The sequence below is a fragment of the Drosophila hydei genome, unplaced genomic scaffold (genome assembly GCF_003285905.1).
Source record: "Drosophila hydei strain 15085-1641.00,03,60 unplaced genomic scaffold, DhydRS2 tig00008114-arrow-pilon, whole genome shotgun sequence".
NCBI lineage: Eukaryota > Metazoa > Arthropoda > Insecta > Diptera > Drosophilidae > Drosophila > Drosophila hydei.
In genome coordinates, this window is record NW_022045827.1 from 2,845,838 (window position 1) to 2,862,520 (window position 16,683).

At 39.8% G+C, this 16,683-nt stretch overlaps 5 protein-coding genes across 5 annotated transcripts; 3 read left to right on the plus strand and 2 right to left on the minus strand.

The window, feature by feature from the left end:
- Window positions 1-66: 66 nt before the first annotated feature.
- On the plus strand, window positions 67-2,121 carry LOC111599209 (phospholipase D3). The gene is made up of 2 exons (XM_023314806.2): window positions 67-1,713; window positions 1,768-2,121. Exons 1-2 carry the CDS (start codon window positions 448-450, stop codon window positions 2,044-2,046), a joined length of 1,545 nt encoding a protein of 514 aa, XP_023170574.2. The 5' UTR covers window positions 67-447; the 3' UTR covers window positions 2,047-2,121.
- Window positions 2,122-2,301: 180 nt separating this feature from the next.
- On the plus strand, window positions 2,302-2,935 carry LOC111599210 (NADH dehydrogenase [ubiquinone] 1 alpha subcomplex assembly factor 2). The gene has a single exon (XM_023314807.2). The coding sequence runs from the start codon at window positions 2,420-2,422 to the stop codon at window positions 2,867-2,869; it is 450 nt and encodes a 149-aa protein (XP_023170575.2). The 5' UTR covers window positions 2,302-2,419; the 3' UTR covers window positions 2,870-2,935.
- Window positions 2,890-5,366, minus strand: LOC111599208 (nucleolar complex protein 2 homolog). Its single transcript, XM_023314804.2, has 2 exons — window positions 4,272-5,366; window positions 2,890-4,212 (listed from the first exon to the last, which is right to left on the minus strand). Exons 1-2 carry the CDS (start codon window positions 5,253-5,255, stop codon window positions 2,953-2,955), a joined length of 2,244 nt encoding a protein of 747 aa, XP_023170572.2. The 5' UTR covers window positions 5,256-5,366; the 3' UTR covers window positions 2,890-2,952.
- A 4,525-nt stretch (window positions 5,367-9,891) lies between these two features.
- LOC111599170 (ATP synthase subunit g, mitochondrial) lies at window positions 9,892-10,515 on the minus strand. The gene is made up of 2 exons (XM_023314751.2): window positions 10,340-10,515; window positions 9,892-10,270 (listed from the first exon to the last, which is right to left on the minus strand). Exons 1-2 carry the CDS (start codon window positions 10,377-10,379, stop codon window positions 10,005-10,007), a joined length of 306 nt encoding a protein of 101 aa, XP_023170519.1. The 5' UTR covers window positions 10,380-10,515; the 3' UTR covers window positions 9,892-10,004.
- A 2,409-nt stretch (window positions 10,516-12,924) lies between these two features.
- On the plus strand, window positions 12,925-13,899 carry LOC111599119 (adult cuticle protein 1). Its single transcript, XM_023314680.2, has 2 exons — window positions 12,925-13,019; window positions 13,121-13,899. Exons 1-2 carry the CDS (start codon window positions 13,014-13,016, stop codon window positions 13,556-13,558), a joined length of 444 nt encoding a protein of 147 aa, XP_023170448.2. The 5' UTR covers window positions 12,925-13,013; the 3' UTR covers window positions 13,559-13,899.
- Window positions 13,900-16,683: the final 2,784 nt, after the last annotated feature.

The following is a 16,683-nucleotide window of genomic DNA, read 5'->3' on the forward strand; positions in this document are numbered from 1 at the left end:
GTTGGCTGGCGGTGAGGGTGACATGGTATTAGAGCTGAGCACAAATTTTGCGATGTGACTGCTCCATTTCGATAAAAGAAACACAAGTCTCTTAACTGTATACAAACAAAACAAATCTTAACTGCATTATGTTTTGTCTAACTATCTATATTTAAAAAAACGTTCTATATAACTGTCAGCATTATTTCTTGCCTGACTGCTTATCAAAATTTTATATAGAAATATCACTAGTGACCGTCACAATATCATTCTGCTGCTCAGCTCTAGCTAAACAAGTTAATCGATAAAAAAAATGTAATGTTAGCCAACACTGGTTTTATGTTTTGTTTGCGTGGGTGGATGGGCGGTCGCAACCATTTGTCACAACTGGTCGAATAATATATTAGTTGGAAAACATAAATTAGAAATCACCAGAAATGTGCAGCCATTTTGCTGCTTGGCATTGCAATGTCGGACCGTCGTAAGCGTGGGTACATGCCCGAAATAACCATCGATTATCAAGCAGTCCCGTTACATGCATCCAATGCAACGGAATTTACCAATCGAAATTCAAACTCAACGTCAACAACAACGTCAACGACTACGTCATGCTGCAGGCGCCCCGCTGTAGCTGTGGCAGAGGGCAACGCATTATGCTATGGTCATGGCTATATTATACCCGTACTCATACTGTTTGTGCTTGTATTAATTGTGCTCCTGTTGCCTTGGGAGACATTAAATGGCCATATGGACGAAACCACCCCCGTGGAAAAGCCATTGCCTTGTCAATTACAGTTGGTGGAGACGATACCCATTGGCTTGAACTATACGCCCGATAGTCCTAAATTCTTGAGCACTTTCGAAGCATGGCAGCTGTTGTTGAATAAAGCAAAGACAACGATTGATATAGCTGCCCCGTATTGGACATTGCGTGGAGTCGATGTCAATGACAGCAGCACCCAGCTTGGGGAACAGCTGTTCCAGCGCTTGCTCTCGAATGGTGATCCGGGCAAGCCAAAATTACGCATACGTATTGCTCTCAACAAGAGCGTGGAGAGCTCGTGGCATGCGGATGCTCGAATCTTTGCCAACTACGGCGCCGCTCAGGTGGTCGCCGTTAAGCTGGCCAACGAAGGTGCCTTACACACTAAGATGTGGATCGTAGATGGACAGCATTTCTATTTGGGCAGCGCCAACATGGACTGGCGTTCACTGACCCAAGTCAAGGAGCTGGGCGTACTTGCCCAGAATTGTCCGCACTTAACACGGGATTTGTCGAAGATATTCAAATCCTACTGGCAGCTGGGCAGCGATGGCACTGCAGCCATACCCAAGCCGTGGCCCTGGTCCTATCATTCCCTTTACAATCTGCGTCAGCCTATGCTAATTCGAATCAATAGTAACTATACCATGCGTGCCTATATATCCAGTGCCCCGCCGCCACTTACGGCTAGTGGACGTACTCACGATCTGGATGCCATCCTAAACTGCATCGATACAGCAGCGGAATTTGTACATATTGCCGTGATGGATTACTACCCGTTGATTGTGGTGGGCGCCAAGCTGGAATTTTGGCCACCTATCGATAATGCTCTGCGCAAAGCAGCTTTGGAGCGAGGGGTGGCTGTTAAGTTGTTGGTTTCATGGTGGAAGCATTCGGATCCCAACGAGGATAACTATCTGCGTTCGCTGCAGGAGTTGTCCACACTCAACCATCAAGTAGATATTCAAATTGTAAGTAAAAGGGAGACTCTCAAACAGACATCTTATATTGATTTTCATCGACAGCGCCGTTTTATTGTGCCTTCGGATGAACAGCAGTTGAAAATACCCTTTACACGTGTCAATCATAATGCTTACATGGTTACCGAGCGAGTTGCCTACATAGGCACCTCCAACTGGTCGGGAGAGTACTTTACACACACAGCTGGTGTGGGTCTAGTGCTGGCTGATGTGGATTTTGAAAATGAAACGCAACATACATTGCGTTCGGATGTTTTCGATGTGTTTGCCAGGGATTGGCATAGTCCGTATGCGTTGCCGCTGAAATATAATCTCCGTCTTTGAATTTGTACATAATTTGAATATTTTTCGCGCTCTCATCCCTCCGTGCTGTCGTTTTACAACACTGCCACAGACAGCTGCTACTGCATGTCATAAAAAATAGTCAAATTAAACCTCAATAGATAAATGTTAAAATATTTACAAAAACTTAGCAAATTATGATCTCGAGCCCGCCAGCTTAATAATAGTTAATAGCTGACAAATAAATAAGAATTGTGGCAAAGCTTTAGTATGTATTTGAACTTACCGCGCTCTTATCTCCGCAAGTTGTTTTACAACACTGTCTCGGCAGACAGCTGCTGCATGTCATAACAAATACTGTAAGAGTCCAATTTAACCTCAATAAACAAATGACAAAATAAATGCAACAAAAATTATGGCAGGCAACAAGCCGACGCGTGATCTTCTTGGTATTATTTGGCAAAACTTTTGGCGTTCGTTAAAGCCGCGCCAGTTCCGTGGAAATTACATTGGCGAGGATTATTTCGGCAACAAATACTACGAGATACCGCCAAATCCTTCGATTGGCAAACGCAAAGCTTCGCGCTGGTTCGAGCCAGCCGACAAGGATGCCTTCGACCAGGAGCTAACAGCCGAATGGGAGGCATGGCTACGTGGACGACGTGACGATCCGCCTACGCGCGAAGAGTTAGTCAAGAATCTGCAAATCATGGAGATGAAAAAGCGCAATGCAGCCGAGCTGGAAGCGCACTACAGCAAAGACAAGGATGCGGGCGCGCTGCCCAAGCAGGTGGAAGGAGAAACAATTGGCACGTTTCCCAAGTACAATGACTACGAGATTCATCCTGGCAAGAAGATTAGATAAGAAAACTAATTTCTGTATTTTGGATTAATTTGTTAATATACGTATGTCTAGTTTATTTTTATGCTACAATCGGTTTTTCCTTTTTACCAGTCATTCAAATCTAAATCTTTGACAATATCTACAGCTGTGGCAGCTTCGTCGTAATCATCTGCGGGTTCCACAGGCGCCACTTCCACATGCTGTTCCTTCGCCTTCTCCTGTTTGCGTTTCGGTTTCTTCGGCTGCGGTTGCTCGACCTCTGAATCGCTACCGTCATCGTCGTCATTGGGCAAGCCCGCTGCATCATCTTCTGAATCGGACGGGAACAACTCAAGTTCACCATCCTCATTGCGCACCGGCACACCTGTCTTGGCTGCCGGTCGCTTCAACTTGGGCACATCGTAGTCGGCATTGATGTCATCCGTTTGAGCAGCTTGACGTCGCTTCTTCGTTTCGTGCGTCTTCAACCAGCTGGCATAGTAGATGTCCAAGGGGGTGCTCTTGTTGCGCACCTGTTGCTCCCATGCCTGCACTGCCTGAGCATCCTTTAGGTCGAATGTAACGCTGCTCTTGCTGCGCTGTTGCTCAATGAAGCGACTGCTTTCTTGAATCTTCTCCAGCAGCTGTTTCAGTTTTCGCACATAGTTGGCATTACGGCACTCCTTAAGGTAAGCCTTTAGAGCCATGACCACCGGCACAACCAGATCGCTAAAGGCCAGCGTAGCCGACTCATGAGCTAAGTACTCCAAGAGCAGGCCGCATACCTGCTCCACGACCTCATCCCGGAAACCATTCTCCGCCAGTTGCGATTTGTTTAAACGCAGAATGCAAGTAAATTGAAGAGGCTTCATGGACACCGAAGTGTGTTTTCTGTTGAAGGTATTGCTGCGCAGCACCTCCACAATGAGTGGCAGCACAGGCACATAGGTGTGTGTCTCCTTGGCCAGTGAGATAAGCGACTGCAGGCAATGAAAACGTAGCGGAAAATACTGAGCTGTCGGTATTAAACGAACCACACCCGTAGCAATGGTCACCAGTGGATAGATAAGTGGTTGGAGCTGCGGTTTATTTGCGCTGGCTCCTAGCAAATCCGCCCAGAGACGCAGCGAATTGATAAACTGCCAATTGTAAACGGCTTGGAAGCTATCCTTCTTCTTCAAGATGACTGCATTACGCAGATGTATAGCCAGCTGGCGGATGTAGAGGAAAGCATGCTGGTAGCTAACATTCAAATCCAGAGCGAACATCTCAACCAACGAACGACGCATGAAGTTGATGCCAGGCAAAGTATTTGGCGAAACGAATTTGGAATTCCTCACATAAGCTAGATACATGGCTTTCAAAACGTGATTCAACATGGTAGCCTGCAAGGGAAAATGTCAAAACTTAACACAAATTCTCGACAGGATTAGATGCAACTCACCTGCTGTTTTCGTGTGATCTTGAGTATGCATAGAAAAGCCAACACACGCACTGTTTCGTCACCTGTTGCCCAGAGCACTATGAGACGCTTTAGTATAGTCTTGCCCAGCGATGTGAAGGGTGCCACCATGCCCGCCATTTGATGCAGATGCTTGAGCAGCACATTCAATATATTCGAGCTGGACACCTGTTCCACGAGGCGTATCAAATCACCCAAATAATACCGCAGGCAACCACGCACCTTCACCCACTTCTTGTGCTTGTGCAAAGGTAGACTACTATTAGGCTTGACGCCCAACACTCTGATTATGGCTGGCTGTAGATGAAGCACACAGAGTTGGATGACACCATTGAAGGTGGCGGCGCCAACAACTTTGTAGGCGGCAGCATTGGCCTGCACACCCTCGGCATCGGCACTAATGCTGGCTAAGGCGGAATTGAACGCTTGAATGACCTGACGTACTGCCTCAATGGATACATTGGGCTTGGCCAGTTCCAGCTCCCATTGACGCAGCATATTGAGTGTTATTTTCTGTGCACCACCGGCACCAGCTGTTTCTTCATCATCGTCATCTCCTTCGAAGTCACTTTCATCACTGGCCACTGCCAGATCGTTGCTGGGTTTGTGATACTTGGCATCATCTTCTTCGCTGTCCTCAGCAGCATCTTCCTTTTGCTGTTCATCCTCCTCCTCCTCGTCATCGTCATCATCGCTGTCCATAAGGTTAAAATCCAGCAATTCCTTGTCGTTCTTTTTAAGAAAATCATAGAACTCAGGATCTATATCCTTCAGACCTTCCAGATCCTGTTTCTGTAACTTCTTTGCCACCTTCTTCTTTGGCTGCTTTTCAACTTTGCTTTGCTTTGTTTTCTTCACGACCTTTGGTAGCTTTGGGATCTCCTCTGACTGTTGCTTTTTCTTGATGACTGCCTTTTTCGGCTTTATTTTGTCCAAGGACTTCACTTTTTTCGTTGCTACCTTCATAGTTGTTTTCTTTTCAAACCAATTATTCTGAAATGCAATTCTCGCTCAACACGTGCGGCTTCAAACTTAACAAAAGTACTCAACACTTAGCAGAAGTATCGGCACTTAACAGAACGTGTATTGTTAACAGCATGGTGTGCAGCTGTCGATAGATTGTGGTGGCTGTTCGATATTACTTTGGCGGTAGTTTAAATGTTAAATTTATAAAAACTTGTGTTAAGCAAAGAAAATTCAAGTGATTCTATCATATTATGATGTACAATTACATATATATATATATATATATATAGATGTAGATATATATATATATATATATATATATATATATATAGATATAGATATTTCTGTTATCAATACAGTGAAATTTGAATTTATGTGGTCATAGAACTCATTTAGGAAGAACGAGAGCATAACTAAGCGTTTTCCAGCTGTACAATAATAAATCATATAAATACGTCAATCAACTAATGAAACCGCTTCAAGGGGGCGTTGACTAAACTCTACTATCATTTTTCAGTTGCAGTTACGCCTGAGACTGCGACTGCGTCAGGGGCCACACATCTGGCCAACTTGTTGCCAACTGCCGCGCTACGGGTTGTTGTTGTTTTTGTTAGTGCTGTTGTTACAGCAACTGAAAACGAGAGTTAGGCTTAAGTGGAGCAGGGGTTGTTTGCCTTGATCAACGGCACTCGCAATTATTAATAGAAAAATTCACGTAATGTAAAAAAATAACAACAACAACGCTTGATACGGCCAGCTTAAATAATTGTATGCAAACGGGGACCTCAGATCCGCCTTAACGCCACCTACATTGCCATGCCGCCCCTCTCTGCATCTACTGTTCACAGCTATGTTGTATTTCTGGTGAATGTGCTCGCGCTGCACAGCTTCCAGACATCCCTCAAGTGTTACGAAATCGCATTTAGGCTGCGCTTGATAAGCGTTCAGCGCTAAATGTCCGCTTCAATAAAAGTGTCAAATGTTGAACGTGTCCGCAATTGTCAATCGACGCCCACAGGTTCCCTGTTAAAGTTACAGTTTGAGTTCCCTCTGCCAGTTCCAGTTCCAGCTCCAGCTCCAGCTTCATGTGCACACACGCAGTAGCAGTCGGCGCTGTTGTTGTTACCATGTCATGTTGGCAGCCAAGCCCAATGGCAATTGCCCATAAATCTTGCCCGGCCAGTTGCCATTCACTTTTTTATTCAGCTTTTCTTGTTTGGCTTTTGTTGCTTTTTGTTTCCCTATGCTACGCGTGCACGCAGAACGCATGACGCAGTTGCTGTGACAAATTTCCTTCTATGCGTTCAAGTTCAAGTTTACGCAGCTTTTCGTTTACATGCGAATGCTTCCTGTTTGGCTTGTCGGTTCATTGGACGCACAAAAACGCACTTTACTGGTTTCTATTTTGCACGCAGCTGCTTTTGGCCCACTAAATGCGCAACAGCAGCTGCCACTGCATCTGTATCAGCTTTGGCTGCGACTTCGACTTCAGCTTGAGCCAAGGCCACGTCTGGCATTTGGGCCAACAACGCATTTGGCATGCGCCGCCCGTGCAATTTGGTTTTTGCTGCCGGTTTGTCGATCTTGTTTGTGACTTGGGCTTTGTTTACTGTTGTTTTTTTTTGTTTTGCTATTGCTTGTGTTTTTATATGATCGCATGTGGGTGCGATGCTATGATTTACCGAATAAGGTTAATGGACTAAATGATCTTAGTGAAGTTTGTAGTTGACTTTACTTTTATTAGTTGCACTTTTTAGACAGATTACAGGGTGTTCATATAGATTGATCAGGTACGTTCAGTAATTCACGAACAATTTAGCCGATCACTTAATATCTGCTTTTGGCTTATAGTAAGCAGTGAAGTCAAAGTCCAAAATTTACCGTATACTTTTTTAATTGCATTTGACGTTAGGCTAGATAAGTGGACAATTCAATTTTGATAGATTTAGACTATTTCTGAATTAATTGCTTATATGGGTTAAAGGCAATTTCAATTATGTTTATGTTTGTATTCATTTAAATAAAAGTTAAGCACAATGAGAATAATAATAATAATAGAAATATATACAATATGGGTTACTTTTTTTTCTATTTTTTTTGTGGTTGAACATGCTTTAAATCTTCCCCTATCCAATTCTGCTCCAATATGATCTCCGACTTCTTCAATTGATTATGCTATCTTTCATTTATCCAATAGGAAGAGTGCTCTGATTATGATTTTTATATTCATAACAGAACGACTTTTACTAGAATTATAATTTTAATGAAATGCACAATTAGCCTTCAAAACATTTAGTATAGTATTTAATCAAATTAAAATTTGAGCTTAATTGAATAGTCAACTACCTTCTTAGCTTTTACTGGTAATTATAATATAGTTGTAATTTATTATAAGAATTCAATTTCATTTTTTAATATATATATACTATATACTATACTTAAGAATTAGATAAATCTACTACTTCAGTCATGCTAAAATAATAGTGAATCAATCAGTTACAATTCTACTAGGCGGACTGCCTCCAGCTGTCTAAATAGTTCAATAAATTCCAAAATTCCTTTCCAAGAAAAACTAGTTGTGTTTGCGAATCACATGCATATTTCACATTTCCCTAAGCAGTTGCCCCCACCTCCGTTGCGTAGAGTCTTATCAAGTGAATTGGCAATTGGCCATTGGCAAGAGGCAGTTGGCAATTGGTAATAGGCAGTTGGCATCCCGTTGAACGTACTCTGTGATTGTTGAGGCGTGAAACACTTCAACTTTCAAGGCGGAGGCATGTCATAAGCATTCAAAACTGACCGTAGAACGTGTTACATAAATAATACTTACCCATAAGACGCGGACTCGTAATACTTTTCTGCTCAGTTGTGACAGTTCTCGAGTGGGTCTGCCTTCTAAAGTGGTTAATTATTGCCTTAGCTTAATGGCCATTAGCTCTGCTGACTATCACATGTAATTATAATTGGATTAATTACGGCAAGAGATTGATTATGCAGCTACAACGCAAAGATATACATATAAATATATATATTTAACTGAACAACAATTGCTGCAATAGGCTCGCAGTTTTAAAGTTTTCGGAGGCCACCCACTTGAATTCCATTAATCAAATCGAATGTTACTTTAATTCAATTATTTGTAAATAATAAAAATAATACAAAAACAAATTCGAGTATAGGCGACCTACAACTATACTTATATTTTCCATATTATCTATAAATAAATACATTTTGAATTGTAAAATTCTAATGACTAATGCCAATGCCTAGTACTATGTTCTCATAGTAAGCAAGTCAAGTCAATATTTTCATAATATAAAAAAATGATATATAGTAGTTTTACTCACATTTTACTCGATTTAAAAGCTTCTTAATATATGTTTATATATTTATAAATTCTCATTAATTCTTATCATCGTACTTTTATTTTTATCATTATTCTTATTATTAGTGATTTATATTTTTAAGTCATTTTATTTTTATTTAGGTTCTACGAGCCTTTCCTATTGTGTAAATACTATTATGTTTCGGAAATATTTTTGATGTTTTTTAAAGTAAATTTTAAAAAATTTAAATTAAAAAAATGTAAATGATTTTTTTGTTTATTTTATTTTAAGGACTGAACGTCATTCAATTTTTTAAAATATAAGGTTTTCTTTTAAAAAATTTCCCTATTTTTTTTAGCATTATAAATTATATGTTAAAAGTAAGTTGTTTTTATATATTAAGAGTAAATATTTAATAAAAAGAGCTTAAGGTCCCACTTATCAAGCGTATAATTTTATTTATATTTTAAAACCAAAGAACTAAGAAATAAAATAATATTCAGCGTAAGCTAAGTATATGATTATTTATTCTCTCAGAAACCTCGCACATATATTATTAATGCACAAATATACTTCGATTAATCATTTTCGCATGAGTAGAGTATGACAAAAATTGAAAGAAACCAAACTAAATGAAATAATGAGCAGCATGTTTGGGTTAGGTTAGGTGTTTTAGGGGGCGTGGGTGTAGAAGGCGTTGCAGTCAACCAGGCAGCAAATTTTGCTGTTGCCAAATGTGTTGCAGTCCACAAGAAAAAAGAAAAAACTGTTGATCAGGTTCCCAAATTGAATTGAAGCGTGGCTAGAGCATTGTTGTACAGGCCAGAGTCAGAGTCAGAGCCAAAGCTGGTGCCAGAGCCCAGACGGCGTGGCCATAATTAGTTTATACGATTTTAATGCGGAATTCGCATTTATCTGCAGCTCGTAGCATAAGTGGGCGTTGCACTGTTGGAAAACTGAAATATTTGTTGATAAGGACTTTGGTCATGATGCAATCGAGCCTCGAGATTGCGACAAGCGGCACTTGTTTTGGGGCAGGGCAAGAGGCATTAAAGTGCCATAAAAATTGGGCCAAGCATTGAGTGTGATCGTTGCTGCAGTGCGACATGTGCATTGTTTGGAATTATGCAATTGCGCTGGTGTCAGTCTGATTTATGCCAGAGCAGCTGGTCAAACGCCTCGATGCTTGAACGCCTCCTGGCCGCACGTCACGTAGCATTTGAACAGCCGTGTCCAAGATCAATGCCACAGCAGCTGAGATTTGCATTATGGAATGCGAGGTGTGGCCTTTAGTTATAAATGCAAGAACCTATGATCCGTGAATGCTGCAGCTTTATTTGATGTTTGGGAACATTAAAATATATATATATATTTCTATTGTATATGTTATTGTAACTAGTTGATATGGTCTGCTTTCATCTCTTTAGACTTTGTAGCCTACAAAATGACGTCGACCAATGACCTCACCCATAAAGAACCAAGTGATAACCTCGATGGTGACCAAAGTATTTAGCCAGACTTCAGAGACGGTCTTCTTACTAATTCCCTTCGACGATTCTTTCGCCACTTTCTTTGCATTCTCAGCTGTCTTGCGCAGCGCTTTAAAATCTGCTGGAGTTGGCGGCGTCAATTCCACCTTGGCATAGCTCATGAATTCATCAAACATCGGACGAGCCTGAGCCTTAACGGCTACAATTAAATTATATAAACATTTGTATATATATATACATATATGTATATATATATATATATACTTACTGTTAGCAAATGTTTTGGCTTTTGCTGCTAGACCAGCCATATTGTATGTAAAAACGACTGGAAAAGCGTAGAAATTACTAAAAAAAGATAGAAAAAACTATTTTTCTTAAAGCACGTTTGAAGGCAGTTTTCCTGTGTGAACTGAAGCTGAGTAAGGCTAAAGCTGACAACGTTGTCAAGGACTATAGGGATGCTTGGAATGAAACACAAATGTGTTCGACAACAAATATCGATAACAATGAGATATAGAATAGCCCGATAGAAATTCCTGACAGAAAATGTGTGACAATAAATATCGATACCAATGGATTACACATTCATAAAATCATCAAGAAATAGAAACGAATGATTTGAGTACTTAGCTACTATAGATAAATACCAAAAACATAAATTTCAGTAAAAATTCTTTAAAAATAATTATCGAAAACAATTAAGTTGAGAAGAATTTTGCATATTAGCCAAATATATGATTAAAATACGTATATAAAGTAGCAAAAACCTGACACTCACACCGTCGAAAACAACTTGTTTTTGGGCATGTCCAGCCACAAGAACAAACCTGCACTCCAATGAATAAAAATTATTGGTAAATTTGCATAATCGTTCACGCTATAGCCCGGTTGCTTTACAAGTTTCGTGAATAGAGCAAGCCAGTCAGCTAGCTCCAATTAGTCGATTTTGTGGCGATAACTGACCGATCATTACAATGCAGACAAGATAGTTATTAGCCAAGCGGCTTCAATCTCCACCCACCGTTTTGCCAAATACAATTTATGCCACGAAACAATGGACATGAATGGAACATGCATAGGGCAAAGTAGTACGGAAACTTTGATGAAATCTTCTATGGTAAAGCTAAACTTAAATATACGCCCAGAAATTGCATCACTAGCTTTTATATAATAAAAAGACAGTTATCTCTTGATTACCATTTAAACGGCTTAAATCATAAAAATGAATTCTGATTTAATTTGACCGGGCTATGAATATTAAACTTAACGTTCTTGTTGGAATTGCTTTAATGGTGCAAGTTGATTGCATTCCAATTGCCCTGTGGATAATCCCATTAAATGTGATTAATGCTGGCTGTTTTTTACCTTTTTTATTTTCGTTACCTGTCAAAAGCGTGCAGCTGTCTCTAAAAGGTTCTGGTCGTGTATATTAACATGGTGCTTAAAATTGTCTTTGACTCTTTGACCTGCTCGTTAAGAGAGCCAGGCCCGTGTTAAATGTGATTTGCATCTTATGTCAATTTCAAGTTGAATGAATGCTTGGACCATGTGCAGAACTTAAGCCTTTGCCAGCGTCCAAATATGGCAAAAGTAGTTCAGCAATTTGATTTGCTATTTATATTTTGCATTTTTATTGTTTGCCAATGCTGACAGCGTTTGATTATATTTATTTTTGGGCGTTGCCCGCGCACATGCCTTCCTACTTTGGAATCAGCGAAATGCAATTGTGCACAGCACTGAGAAAAATACAATTTCAATTCAATTTTATGTAAATAGTTTATTATGAATACAAAAAACTTATTTAAACTCAAGTTGAAAAAGGCGCAGCGTAACACATAGAGATGGCCTGCATTTCATATCGAGCTTAACAGTTGAAAGTTATCGAACTATCGTTGACACGCTTCGCCTGTCACTTGTGCTCCTTGTGACGTCATCAAACACACACTTCTTGGTTTAAAAATGGCGGTATTTTCCTATTTTTGTCTCCATTTTCTTACAGTGCAGGCACGCGACTATTTGAGTTTTTTTATGGGAGTTCGCCAAGTGATATATAATTAAAAATATTCTGACAATCACAATAACAACAGCTTATAACTATGTTTTGTATGCATTTGCTGCCAACAGCCAAGTAAACAATGTTGTGGGGCACAGGTATGGGGCATGGGTAGCAGAGAGTGGGGGTAGCGGGTTGCGGCTGCGCATAGCCGCAAGGCTTTGCTTATGGCTTTTAAATGTGTTTGTGGCTTTATCAATATAATTTCGTTTGTTGTCGTTGTTGCAATTTTCGTGTTTTCGATTGCTATGGCCGATAGTTTTCAGTGTGTGTGTGTGTGTACGTGTGCCTGTATGTTTCCTTCGGCTCTAAATTCTTGCTTATTGCAATTTGCGCAACAATGCGGCCCCGCCCGCACACGCCTGACCCACCACTAGATGCTCCATAGAGAGACGCCGACACCACCCAGCAGATCGCAGCCGGACGATTTGACGCCGACGTCTACGACGTCGACTGCGCAGCTGGGCAGTGAAAGGCTTAGACCAGCTACATAGGCAGAGCACTTAGACAGATCTGCTCCAATTCTGCGACAGCGACGCCAGCTGAGCCTCTCAGCCATTGGCTTGTGCCAGCCTTTGGCTTGGGCGTCGTCGTCGTCGTCGCTGTTTTGAGTCTAGTTTTTGTGTGTTTATTCGAATTTGATATATATTTGCTTGAGTGCATTTGTTGTTGCTGTTTGCTGCTGTTGTGTGGGGCAGGTTTTTTGTTGTTTTGTTTTGTTTTTTATGCTGCTGCTGGAAATGCATTTGCTGCGCGAAGTCCGCGCCAATTTTTTAGTATAAAAGTTACCACAATTTGGTAGTCGAAATCAGAATCAACTCGTTCGCTGAGCATTCAACAAGTCTTCCTTCTACTCCTTCAACTTCTTAAAAAACCCCTCAACAACAACATGAAGGTAAGAGACTTGGCCCATGGTTGGCCTTAGATCCACCGAGTTCTGGCCTAATCCTGGATTCCTCTCTTTCCCTCTTTCGCTCTGGCTCACTCTACTTACAGTTCGCCGTTGCCGTAGTCATGTTCGTGTGCGCCGTTGCCGGTGCTCAGGCTTCGTGGGCCGCAATTGCACCTGGCGTGTCCTATGTGAACTCGGTGGCCCATGGCGGTCCCGGTCTGTGGGGCGGTGCCTGGAATGGCGCCTGGAACGGTGCCTGGAATGGTGCCTGGAACAACGGTGCATGGAACAACGGCTGGGCCGCACCAGCTGCCGTTGCTGTCCATGCCAGCGCTCCCTGGGGTCTCGGCGCTCACGGCTGGAACGCTGGTGTTCCCGGCATTGCCCTGGCTCAGGGTCCCGGTGCCGGTGCCCTCGGTCCCCACGGCCATGAGGGTGTCTACGTTGCCAAGACTCGTGGTGCCATCCACACCGCCCCCCTTGCCGGTCACATCAACTCAGCCACCTCCGTGAATGTGGCACCTGCTCCCGGTACTCTGTAAATGCTGCCAAAAAAAGCCACAACAACAATGCATGCCAAATGAAGTGAGCTGCAGGCGGGGCAGGACAACAGTCGGGGTTGAGCCGTGCACCACAGGCGCAACCAGTTGTTGTCTCTCTCTCACTCTACGCTATCCACTTCTTTTCACGATTTCAACGACTCTCTACTCGGATACTCTACCACCACCACAACACAACCACCCACTATTTTTTAAGCACACCGCTCTTAGTCCCGTTTGCGAACCCGAGAACCGTGCGGTTCTCCAACTGGTTCACACCGAAACACACTCACACTCACGCGCACATTTGAGTTAGTTCTGTGTTCAGCAAATAAGTCCAACAACAGCAACAACAATTACAACAACTACAACAAACAAATAACAGCATGTTAATTTCTTATTACTTGAGAACTTTACGAACCACCTGCTTATCCGACAATTCCTCTTATTTTCTTCTATCTATCTATATATCTATCGATCTTTGCAACAATATACTTTCTATCTATCACACTCGATACGCTATTCTATTTCTTTCTGTGTAACTTCCCAGCTGTATATGCAAAACGAAAAAAACAATCTGTACATATTCAGTGTATATATATATATATATATATATATACATACATACATACATACATACATATAAACGTACTTAAGGAATTTGCAACAATTGTAAGATTGACGAAAAACGTTTTAAATAAACTCATTCAACGTTTTTATTTATGCGAACATTTAATGGCTTTTCATTTCAAGTGTTTTTTAATGTATACAAATTTAAGCAAAGATTTCCACTTAAAGAGAGGAGAATATCTCTCTCAAGAACTTCTATCATCTATTCCAGGTTATTCTAGAATATCCTATTGTGATTAGGTTTATCAATCTCTTCAAATACTACCGTTTACTAGATCTTTGACTTTAATTTTGTATGCTTAAAAAATAAAAATATAATTTTATATATTATCATATCATTTATTTTTAGAAATGTAATTACAATTAGAAGTACAGTCGAACTAAACAATTCTCTTAATGGAACATATTTCTGGATACTGTCCCAGTGAAATCTGATCTGATATCTATGAATGTAGTATTACTGGAACAGAAGTATTTTCTAAGTAAAACACTTCCTCAGTTCAGCACATTCCTCTTCGTCAAAACTCTTAAGCTAGCTGCACTAAACTGTTCCCTTATTAAGTTGGCTGCACTACAAAGTGCTAATTAAGTTGGCTGCAGCACGTTTGTAAAAGCTGTTTACTGATATTTGCCCAGGGCTCAGTGACAGCCCAGCCTCTTTGGCGCAGCTGCTCAATAGAAAACAATTAAAATGTGACTAAGTAAAGGAAAGGTAGTCATTAAAATAGCTCTAGCCATGTATCTAAATTAATAATCAAATTAATATGTGCAACGACCTTGGGCTTACTGCACCTTGAAAAAATTACAGATTGCTTAATTGATTGCATATCGCAAAAGAATGTCGAGATTAAAAATGTCTTTGTCTTTGAGTTTAAGTGCTTTCAACAAGTGTACACTAAACACTTAAGTTTAGTTAATATATTTGGACTTTTTTTATAGCTTAGACCGGGCCAATGTACATTTGAGCTGAGCTAATTGAACGCAATTTCAATTGTGACTGCAGGGCGTATGCTTAATTATTCATTCGCTTAAAGCTAATTACAGCCCAGCATTGGTAACAGCCAGCACCTGAGCTTGGGCGAGACCATATCGAACTATATAATAATGACTGATAAATGTATGTGTGTGTGTGACAGAAGTCATAGTTAATACTATATGGAACTATAAATTATAGCCTCAGCTAATTACAGCTTATCAGCACAAAGATCTCAACTTGAACTCTTGTGGTGTTGGCTAATAATTTTGTTTGTTTGCTAACCAAACTTTGAGGTTGGCTCAAAGTAAATGCATTTGGTGCAACGACACCTGACTGGTTTGCTTTGAATTTGTTTGTTTTTGTTTTGGGTTTTTAGCGTTTGCCGCCTTCAAACTGGTTTGCAATGCGGTTGCAATTCGCAAGGTTTTCAAACTATTTTCGTCAGTTTATTTTTTTTTTTTTGCATCAAAATCGAATTGTTTTCCATTTGCATAATTTGCTTTTTTTTCTGGCGCTGCGACTTAATTGTTTCACCTAATGGCTGTGTGGCGTGGGCGGATCCACTGCAATCCGACTGCACGTCTTTGACTGTCTATAGCACCCACGCATTTAAATGAGAAAAAATATATAGTCAAGGGAGTGCTCTGGAGTGTTATGTAAAGTCCATTTAAACACGCTCCATTAGGCTATCTAGGGCGGCATAATTAAAAGGAAGCAAGCAGCTTAAAAGGCGCAGAATAACTTGCCGATTTGGCTGGCTTTACGAGAAAGTAAGGAAAACAAGAGATTGGTATATTTATATTAATATATATTATAATATGTTAAATATATATTAACGTTGACAACATATGTATAAAGTATTTATTTAAAAAATAATTTTAAAAAATTTTATAAATTAAAATTGATATAAAACAAAATAAGAAATTAATATAAGAATGGAATGTAAATTTGACATACCATAAAATTTTTTACTTTTAGATCTATCTTTTAATTTTAAATTTCATGCATATCATTTTTGTTAATTTTATCTGTCGATCTCTGTCTTCAATATAAATATATAGAATATATAAATATATATTAACGTTGACAACATATGTATAAAGTATTTATTTAAAAAATTATTTAAAAAAAAATTATAAATAAAATTGATAAAACAAAATAAGAAATTAATTAAGAAAATAGAATGTAAATTTGACATATAAAATTTTTTACTTTTAGATCTATCTTTTAAATTTAAATTTCATACATATCATTTTTGTTAATTTTATCCGTCTATCTATCTGTCGATCTCTGTCTTCAATATAAGCAACTTTTATAGTTATAAATAAATGCTTATAAAATTATTTCTTGAATAATTACAATATACAATTTCCTTATTTTTTTAATTATCTTTCCTTATATTTTATGACACTATTTTTTATATACTTTTATATGCATTCTTCTGCAAGTATAAAATAATAAAAACATTTATTTACATGGTTTTTTTAAACTTCGCTTTATTATTGATTATTACAAATGTTTT

Coding starts and splice junctions, on each gene's coding strand:
- LOC111599209 (XM_023314806.2), top strand. CDS start 448: ATGTCGGACCGTCGTAAGCGTGGGTACATGCCCGAAATAACCATCGAT. Junction 1,714..1,767: donor ATCAAGTAGATATTCAAATT/GTAAGTAAAAGG, acceptor TTTCATCGACAG/CGCCGTTTTATTGTGCCTTC.
- LOC111599210 (XM_023314807.2), top strand. CDS start 2,420: ATGGCAGGCAACAAGCCGACGCGTGATCTTCTTGGTATTATTTGGCAA.
- LOC111599208 (XM_023314804.2), bottom strand. CDS start 5,255: ATGAAGGTAGCAACGAAAAAAGTGAAGTCCTTGGACAAAATAAAGCCG. Junction 4,213..4,271: donor AGATCACACGAAAACAGCAG/GTGAGTTGCATC, acceptor TTTCCCTTGCAG/GCTACCATGTTGAATCACGT.
- LOC111599170 (XM_023314751.2), bottom strand. CDS start 10,379: ATGGCTGGTCTAGCAGCAAAAGCCAAAACATTTGCTAACA. Junction 10,271..10,339: donor AGCCAAAACATTTGCTAACA/GTAAGTATATAT, acceptor ATTTAATTGTAG/CCGTTAAGGCTCAGGCTCGT.